The 10,000-nt window shown below is 48.1% G+C and overlaps 1 protein-coding gene across 1 annotated transcript in view; it reads left to right on the top strand.

Moving 5' to 3' along the window:
- Positions 1-10,000, top strand: part of LOC125032883 (protein peanut-like) — a 115,265-nt gene that overhangs the window by 69,558 nt on the left and 35,707 nt on the right. Inside the window, exons 3-4 of the mRNA XM_047624270.1 lie at positions 2,623-2,709; positions 5,659-5,794. Coding sequence (XP_047480226.1) covers positions 2,623-2,709; positions 5,659-5,794 — 223 coding nt within the window. The remainder of the gene's footprint in view (positions 1-2,622; positions 2,710-5,658; positions 5,795-10,000) is intronic.

Raw genomic sequence — 10,000 nt, 5'->3', positions numbered from 1 at the left:
CACGGCTAGTTACGGCTAGTCACTTCGCCTCCAGGTCCGCTGCTCTCCGTCGTGGTTTACCCTTTGGCTATTTCACTGCGAAAGAAATGGGAGTGGGGGGGGGGGGGGGTTGCGATTCCGCCAATTTTCGGGCTCTGTAATTGCAGCTCGATATTGCACCTACGTTCACTTTCCGAGATTGTAAGGAGTCTGAGAATAGGAATGGCGTTTTCATATTGACGTTTTTGGGGCACACTAGAAGGCTTTATTTCCGTTTTCCGTGCTCCGTTTTTTCTTTCTTTCTTTTTCTTTTCTATTTTTTTCCTTCTTTCATCGACCTTCTTTAGGCTTACTCTATTTCAAGAATTGCTTGCTTGTGAATAATGATTCTGTAGACATTGGGGGAAAAAAGGGTAGTTGGAAGTCACTGAGAGAGAGAGCCATGTGGTCTGTGAGCGTGTTTATGTATGTATAATCATTGTATGTGCGTGTTTGAAGGCGCAGTCGAATGGCCGGCTGGACTGGTTGAGGTTCCGAATGACGGATCGACAGAAAGGATGACACGGTCGAGTACAGATGAGGCACAACACAATCCTCATGTCATGTTGTGATTGTGTTTTGGACTGGGATCTCTCTCTCTCTCTCTCTCTCTCTCTCTCTCTCTCTCTCTCTCTCTCTTTCTCTTCTCTCTCTTCTCTTTCTCTTTCTCTCTCTCTCTTCTCTCTCTCTCTCTCTCTCTCTCTCTCTCTCTCTCTCTCTCTCTCTCTCTCTCTCTCTCTCTCTCTCTCTCTCTCTCTCTCTCTCTCTCTCTCTCTCTCTCTCTGTCTCTCTCTCTCTGTCTCTCTCTCTCTGTCTCTCTCTCTCTCTCTCTCTCTCTCTCTCTCTCTCTCTCTCTCTCTCTCTCTCTCTCTCTCTCTCTCTCTGTCTCTCTCTCTCTCTCTCTCTCTCTCTCTCTCTCTCTCTCTCTCTCTCTCTCTCTCTCTCTCTCTGTCTCTGTCTCTGTCTGTCTCTCTCTCTCTGTCTCTCTCTCTCTCTCTCTCTCTCTCTCTCTCTCTCTCTCTCTCTCTCTCTCTCTCTCTCTCTCTCTCTCTCTCTCTCTGTGTGTGTGTGTGTATGTGTGTGTGTGTGTGTCTGTGTCTGTCTCTGTCTCTGTCTGTCTGCCTGTCTCTCTGTCTCCCTCTCTTAACTCTCACTTCTTGTGTGTACATATCTTCTTTTCTCTCATTTCGTAATTATTTCTCTCCTCGTTTTCCTTATATTCAACGCGTTCTTACCTCGCGGATAGTTTTTGTGTGGTCGCGTTTTCCTTGATATTTTTCCTCGTTTTTGCCTCCTCGCTTAGCTCTCCATGCTCATATTTTCCCTACGCATCCTGGGCCACGGTAGCCAATACTTTCCAGGGCGGATGATGTGAGTGACTTCCCCCCCCCCCCGTCCCCCTCCCTAGGTGAATTAGGTGAAGGGGGGGGGGGGTGAGGAGACACGTTAGGTGCAAGCAGGACGAGAGAGGATAAAAAAGAAAGGTGGGGAGGGGATAAAAGACTAAGATGAGTCATGGGGCGTGATTAGTGACAGTCATGGGCAAGGAGAGAGAGAAAGGGGGGGGGGGAGATGGGGGATGGGGTTGATGGGGGGGTGACATGGAGTTAGAGGGGGAGGTGGGGGGGGAGGAGATGTTAGTAGGCCTATGTCGTAATAACGATGCGGAGGAAGTGTAAGAAGAGGGAGAAAAATAGACAAAGTGTCGTGATCATTTTGATCGATGGAAGGTAAGGGAGTGAACGTAGAAAGTAGTTTCTACCGTATCTCTCCCCAAGCTTACGTCACGTGGAGGCTTGAATGTGTAGGTAAATGGAAGGGTAGACGACGGTTGGCGGCGGGTGGGGGGGGGGGGGGATGACGCACCGGCGATAAAGCAGCGAGATAGATTGGTTGATAACGGTTAGAGATCTACGGATTATAAGGAGCGAGATGTGCTGTGCGGCGGGATGGCGTAACGCTGGCTGAAGGGTTAAGGTTGTTTATTTGTTTATTTGTTTATTTGTTTGTAAGGCGAGGAGGGTTTGATTGGCAAGAGAGAGTTTATTCGTCTTTTCGTCGCTCTTCGCTCTTTGCTCGACTTCCAACTTACATTTCCAGCCCATGTTTTTGCTCCTTGTTTCGGTTGCTTGCCTGCCTACTCTTCCGTTCTGTAACTCTTTTCCCCTCCACCCACCCCCACACACATTTTTCATCTGTTTCTTCCACACTCCTATTCCCCCATTCTAATATTTTTCTTCTCATATATCCACCCCTACATCTATTCCCCCGTTATCGTAATTTATCTCCCCCACCATATTTTCGGAGCGCCTCGACGTGGGCGTGAGAAAGAGTCGTCGATGTGCGTCTTTAAGAAAACGCTGAGACACCGTAGCGAGCGATGGGAGAGGAACTTGTTTTTACTCACTTCCATTATATTCAAAGCTAGTGATTCCCTTTTTGTGTCTTTGCTGTTGGCACGTGCGCGCTGTCATGTCATAACGCCAGTGGGAGGGTGTTTTTTGCCCCCCTTTTTTTTTTGTTTTGTTTGTTTTTGTTTGTCCTCTGGGCTCTTGTTTGTGTTCAGTGTGCCATGTAGCGAAGGTGACAGGGACCCCCCAACAGGTTCCCGGCGGCGGAGGAGGCGGAGGGCGGAGAGCGGAGGGTAGCGGCGCTCGCGGGCATCGAGGAGAGAGAGGAGGAGGAGGATCCGTGAGTGTTACGAGGGAGGCCAGCGCGCCCCCTCGCGGTGCCTCGTTGCGTCACACGTCATTCACTCACTCACTCGCACATCAGGCCGCCGTCGCCTCGCCACAACCGCCGCACTCGGGCACTCAGTCACTCGCTCTCTCACTCTCTCTTACTCTCTCTTACTCTCTCTTACTCTCTCTCTCTGTCTCTCTCTTTCTTACCGTCTCTCTCTTACTCTCTCTCCCTCTCCCTCCCCCTCCCTCTCCCTCCCCCTCCCCCTCCCTCTCCCTCCCCCTCCCCCTCCCTCCCTCCCTCCCTCCCTCCCTCCCTCCCTCCCTCTCCCCCTCTCCCCCTCTCCCCCTCTCCCTCCCTTCCTCTCCCTCCCTTCTTCTCCCTCCCTTCTTCTCCTTCTTCTTCTTCTTCTTCTTCTTCTTCTGCTACTTCTGTTTCTTCTTCTTCTTCTTCTTCTTCTTCTTCTGCTACTTCTGTTTCTACTTCTTCTTCTTCTTCTTCTTCGTCTTCTACCTCTATTTCTACATCTGCTTCTTCTTCTTCTTCTCCCCTCTCGCGTCCCTCCCACTTTCGCTCTTTCTCCCCTTCCTTTCTGTCACCACTTTCGTATTTCACTTCTCATCCGTGTTCGTGTACAGCACTGTTGATATTAACCCGGCATGGCATCCTAGTGTTTGAACTGCAATCTGAGACTTCGCTTTCATTCCTCTTTTGAAATTGAATTTGATTATTTGAACTTAAATGCCATTTTTAGCTCTTCAGAATAGTCCGTGAGGAGATGTATATTTGACGAAGTTTCTTTCTCCTTTCTTTGGCTCTTCCTTTTTTCTACACGCATCATTTTAATTTATTTTTATTTTATTCCGTTAATTTCAATTTGTTATTTTTTTTTTTTTTGAAACTATTTTGTTCGTGTCATTATCCTTTTTTCCTGTCTTTAAAAAGTTTATGGTTTAGTGTTATTCTTAATTGTATTAATACTCTTTATTCTTATGTTATGTTATACTCATCGTCATAATCATGACCATAACCATCTTTTACTTTCTGCTTCTAATTCAGATGCCGCTTGATGCATATTAACGAGGATGGTCCCTTAATCATTGCTTTTATCAACTGAATTTCGGTTCCACTTAGCTGAGGAGGTTAAGTCAGCGACTCTTGATTCCACTTCGCTCTTGAACTGCTTGGATGAGCACCATAGACGCCAATTCTGTTGTTTCCTTTCAACGGCGCCTCCGTTTACTTCATGGTTTCTCACCGGGAGGGAGGGAGGGAGGGAGGAGGGGTAGAGAAAGAGAGAAAGAGAGAAAGAAAGAGAGAAAGAGAGAAAAAGACAGACAGACAGACTGACATAGGCAGAGAGAGAGAGAGAGAGAGAGAGAGAGAGAGAGAGAGAGAGAGAGAGAGAGAGAGAGAGAGAGAGAGAGAGAGAGAGAGAGAGAGAGAGAGTGAAAGAGAAGAGAGGAAAGATAGACATAAAGAGAGAGAGAGAGAGACAGATGGGGACAGAGGCAGCGACAAAAAGAAGACAGAGCATAGAGACAGACAGGCAGAGAGAATGAGAATATTTCGATAATTGCACTTGCAGGTAAAAAGGAGACAAGAAGGTTAATTTCTGTTCAAGCTAAAATAACATCTTAAATTCATAGTACATTGACCCTCCCTCAGTCCAGGATGTGCCTGGCAATCCACGTACTAATAATCTCTTGCTTGTCCAGCGTGACGTGGCTCACAATATTCTCTCTCTCTCTTTCTATCTCTCCCTCCCTCCCCTCCCCTTCCCTTCCTTTCCCTTCCCTTCCTTTACCTTCCCTTCCCTTCCCTTCTCGTCCCTTCCCTTCCCTTCCCTTCCTCCTTCCCCTTCCTCCCTCCCTCTCCTTTCATTTCCTTCCTTCCCCCCTCCATCCCATATCCTCTCCGTTTCCTCTTCCCCCTCTCTCCTTGCCCATCACTACGTGGACGCGCTTGGGGCAACGGGATAATGTGTAGATCTCATGTTCTTGTCCGTTTCATTGTTAGATCGTCCACCCTCTCCCTTAATTTCTTTTTTTTGTCATAGCCGGTGTCATATTTTCTTGTATATATAAGGCACGTTTTCTTCGTGTGTGTGTGCGTGTGTGTGTGTGTGTGTGTGTGTGTGTGTGTGTGTGTGTGTGTGTGTGTGTGTGTGTGTGTGTGTTTGTTTTCAAGTGTATTAGCCCTCTTCCCTTCCGTTGTCGGTGGTTGGCGGCGAGAGCGAGTGGCGCGTGACGGGTTGGCGAGAAGTGTCAGGACGGAACTCCTGTGTACAGAGCGCACGTGCTGTGACGCCGTAGAACTCACCAGGTCGAGGATGCTCTTTGTTTCCCCGATTTAACGCACGTGCATTAACCAAGACCTTATCAAATCACACGTGGTTGCGAGTCACACGCATGCCTGACGATTGACGCATGACATGCGGACCACTATTGAACCATGCATGGCAGTGGACCGGACATGGAAGCGCATGACTTTTTGTCAAGTTTGCTAACTCCCACGTAGCTTACACAGGCATTAACATAGCGAAGTCCTTGCGCGAAGAACAAGACTCTGCCATTGTGTTTGCTTTGAGTCATTTATACGTGACATACTTTCGAAAATGTGATTTTGCAGGTTGCAGACTCCACTTAACATGCACGTTTCCAGAGAGAAAAGACGGAAAGGAATAACACAATTGCATGGTAACGCTGCAAGAAAACCAGAAATTCTTCTACCCTTTCAATTCAATCAGAATCACACATCAACTCGGATTTTCCTTGCACCGCCATTAGGTGTAGGTAGTACCACGGGCTTTAGACTTAGATTGATTAGAGAGAGAAAATAAAATAAAAAAAGGAAAAGAAAACATTCACGAGAAGCGATGACCTCCCGGGTTCCGGATGAGCTCCGGGCGCGCAAGCCGAGTGCCGCTATAGGTAATGATTGCAGTCTCCTCCGCAGAACAAGCTGGTGAAGGAGCTGGTGAAGGAGAGGCGGCCGCGGGAGGTGGACGGCTACGTCGGCTTCGCGAACCTGCCCAACCAAGTGTACCGCAAGGCCGTCAAGAAGGGCTTCGAGTTCTCCCTCATGGTCGTCGGTGAGTGTTATTTTCTTTCTTTTTTTACTTTTAAGGTATGCGGTTTTGTGTCTGTTTGTGGGATGAGGTTTAATTTCTCTTCCAGTTGTTATATATATATATATATATATATATATATATATATATATATATATATATATAATTTTTATGTTTTTCTTTTTTTCTTTTAAGAGAGGGAGGGAGGGGGGGAGAGGGGAGAGGGGAGAGGGGAGAGGGGAGAGGGGAGAGGAGGCAGAGAGGGGCAGGCAGGCTGTTTTCAATTTTACGTAGAGTGTCGTGTCATCTCTGTTAATAGGATGTTTTACCTGATACTCTTCATTTTGATGTGTAGCTGGTAATAATCATGCGTTCTCGTAGGATTATAACGATGAGGATAATTAGCAGTTCTCCCTCTCACTAGACATACTGACACCGAGTTTGATATTCTCCTGATGTGGTGTAGTTGCAACACAGCGTATCATTGCGGTTTGATTAAATGCACACACTTTGCTGTGGGACGTGTCCTGGGTTAATTTGCTTGCATTAGCCTGATTTTTGTTCATCAGCTGACGTGATATTTGGCCTCGTGAAGTTCTTAGAATTGGGCGTCGTCTTTTCAGCTCCGAAGAGATCATTAGATTAGCGTTGCAGGGGCGTTCGAAGACGGGAGAATGGTGCAAGGGAGATGCAATTGCGGGGAATGGCTTGTGTATGGAGCTTCCCTCTTCGCTTCGTCCCCGACTGGTACTCGGGGAAATAATGTTGGTGTGTGTCTGAGTGCGTTGGTGGGGGGGGGGGGTAAATGGCGGGGTTGTGGGGGAGGGGGCGGTTGAGAGATGGGCATGGGTTGTGGGTGGGGTGGGGGCAGTCGAGAGATGGGCGTGGGTTGTGGGTGGGGTGGGGGCGGTTGAGAGATGGGGGTCGGTTGTGGGTAGTGTGGGGGCGGTTGAGAGATGGGGGTGGGTTGTGGGTGGGGTGGGGGCGGTCGAGAGATGGGCGTGGGTTGTGGGTGGGGTGGGGGCGGTCGAGAGATGGGCGTGGGTTGTGTCGGAGAGTGACGTGGAAGTGGAGGACACATTTGAAAGAAGTGGACCTTGGGGCGTGCATGGTCACCCATCCAGCGACACCCTCTCTCGAGGGGATTACTCACCACCAAGTGGTAAATGCGATGAGTCAGGAGGAGTTATCCAGTCTTGTTTTTCTTTCATAATAACAATTATTAGTTGCTGTTTTTTTGTTATTGAAGTCTTCCTTTTTTATAAACACAACGCCCCCGGGATGGCACGTAAAAGATGCCCAAGACGTGTGTTCTATCATGCGCGACGCTTCCAAGTGCCTGGTCATGCGGGTGACTCACCGCCCGACTCCGAGCTAAGCTCTGAGGGTGGAATAAGATGTGGGGAGGATGGACGCGGAGTTATCCTGGTGGGGATGCGATTCGAGAGGCCTGGCGAGATGGATGGGTTACCTAGTATGTGTACATATATATTTTTTTTCTTTTCTTTTCTTTTCTTTTCTTTCTTTCTTTTGGAATGAGCTGTGCATTTTTTTTTTTTTTTCTCATAAAGTCGAGTGTTTTTATTTTTCTTATGTAACATGTTTTCTTCAACATAAAAATCATTATTTTCCAAAAATGAAGTTCAAATGGTGTACAGCCACGTGGAACCCAGTGATGGAGACAAAAGGGTGGACGAAGGACTGCAATAAAGTGGAATGTGGAAGTTTTGTGTGTGTGGCGGGGGGTGGGGGCTGCCACTCCAGGTGAAGGTCGAAGGGCAGGCGGCAGGCGGGCGGCGAGTGCGTCCTTTGGCAGCGGTCTCGGTGAGCTGCCCGCCGCCGGAGCCCTCGCTTGTCACGCTTGCCTCAAGGTCGTCCCTGCCCCTCCCCTCCGTCAGCACCCCCTAAATCATGCCACAACACCCAGCCCAGCCCCCCCCCCCCCCCTCAAGAGTACCTGCACCGTCTCGCGCTACAGCAACGTTCCTGGAGACATTACCTCTCACGGGGTAAGAAACGGGAGCTCTATGTAGTTCAACCCTTTTAAATGCTGACAAGGGCGAATGCGCTGGATGGGTTACAAGGAGAAACAGGAGCGTGAGGACAGAGGGTGAGGTTGAGCCTGGGCCGCTGTCAGGCGGGGAGGCCGGCCGGAGAGGGAGTGGGTGAATCCCCGCGTAAATCATTGACTTTTGGGGGAAGGGGTCAAGGGTGTGGCTGCGGGTGGGGTGGGAGAGGGAGGGGGGGGGGTCTCTAGGCGCAACACGTGGTGTGGGTGACTTCTTGGCAGTACGCAATGCAATGTGATAACGTGCATGAGGGCTTACTCCTATTGGTGTAACGTTATAGCATATTGATTACGTCTGCAGCGCCTCCTTGTGTCGGTTCGGACGCCAAAGAACGCGTGCTTGCCTTTGCAGTAGCTCCCCCGACGGCGCAGACGCGAGTATCCCGCGGGAGCAGGGCTTCACCTCGCTGCAGGACCGGAAGTTGTGGCAGGAGGCGGTGCAAGGAGCTGTTGGGATTTGCAACAGTTCGCCCGCTCGCTTGCTCGACGCGGGATTCTGGGATGATGCGTGCGGGGAGGATTCAACTTTTTATTGTTATTATTATTATTGTTATTGTTATTATTATTATTATTATTATTATTATTATTATTATTATAATTGTTATTATTATTATTGTTATTATTATTATTGTTGTTATTATTATTATTATTAACAAGAGTTCGCGCTGAGAAAAGTAGACAGTCTGTTTTCTTTCTTTCTTTCTTTTCGGTATTGGTGAGTTTATTGAGATACTTTTATGAAAACATAAAGGATGTTGTGAAGAATAATCTGAGACGCTTTTTCCGTTCCCGCGATGTTTTTGTTTTAGCTCAATGGGCTTTGACTCGTAACTTCCAGGAAAGGATGTTGGTGCGTTTAAAATCTCCAATTTATAGTCGCCATCTACTTCCTTTTTTATCATCTGTCTCACTTTCTCTCCTCCTCCCCCTCCTCCTCCACCACCTCTTTTTCTTCCTCCTCTTCCTCTTTTTCCTCCTCCTCCTCCTCTTTTTCCTCCTCCTCCTCCTCCTCTTCCTCCTCCCATTCCTCCTTATCCTCCCACTCTTCCTCCTTCCTCCTCTTCCCACTCCTGCTCCTCCTCCCACTCTTCCTCCTTCCTCATCCTCCCACTCTTCCTCCTTCCTCATCCTCCCACTCTTCCTCCTTCCTCATCCTCCCACTCTTCCTCCTTCCTCATCCTCCCACTCTTCCTCCTTCCTCATCCTCCTTCCTCTTCCTCCTTCCTCATCCTCCCACTCTTCCTCCTTCCTCCTCCTCCTCCTTCCTCCTCCTCCTCCTTCCTCCTCCTCCTCCTTCCTCCTCCTCCTTCCTCCTCCTCCTTCCTCCGCCTCCTCCTCGATCCCGGCGAAGGTCCAGGCCGCCTCATCACTCATCTCGCCGGCAGTTGATCTCCGCGGCGAAAGGGTTAGCGAGCGCTATTAATTCACCGCGGGGCGCGCGTGTCCACCGAAAGCAGTCCCAAGATTTTACTCTGGGTGTCCGCGTGTCCATTCTAAAGTCCTCCTGTGTAAGGTGCTTGACCTGTTACGAGGATTTTGTCATTTTATTTCTATCCTGTTTATCTCCTGGTGCCTCTCATAGATAGGTAAATATGCACGTGCACGTTCATCTGTATATATCTTTATATCTATATATGCACACTCACACACACATACACACATACATATATACATATATACATATATACATATATACATATATACATATATACATACATACATAGATACATACATATATACATACATAGATACATACATACACACATACATACACACATACATACATACATACATACATACATACATACATACATACATACATACATACATACATACATACATACATACATATTTATATGTATACATATATACATATATACATATATACATACATACATCAACAAACATCAACAAATACACAAACATCAACAGGCGCAACTATCAAGAGTGAGAAAGGAAGTGACGTGAAGTCCACACTTCGGCCCAGCGTTTGCGGTCTGTCAGCGTTGGTTACGGGAAGAGGGTACGGCAGCTGGTGGGAGCGAAATGCCAGCTGATATCCTGCGAGAAAGGAGGCAGTCGTCTACTTCACTTTTCTCTATCTTCCTTTATCTTTTTTCGGGGAAGATCATGGTCAGTTTAAAGGAGACGCTTAGGGATTA

This window comes from Penaeus chinensis, chromosome 15, assembly GCF_019202785.1.
Source record: "Penaeus chinensis breed Huanghai No. 1 chromosome 15, ASM1920278v2, whole genome shotgun sequence".
In the NCBI taxonomy this organism is placed as follows: Eukaryota; Metazoa; Arthropoda; class Malacostraca; order Decapoda; family Penaeidae; genus Penaeus; species Penaeus chinensis.
The sequence above is the reverse complement of the archived record's forward strand: the minus strand, read 5'-3'. Positions and strand labels throughout refer to the sequence as shown.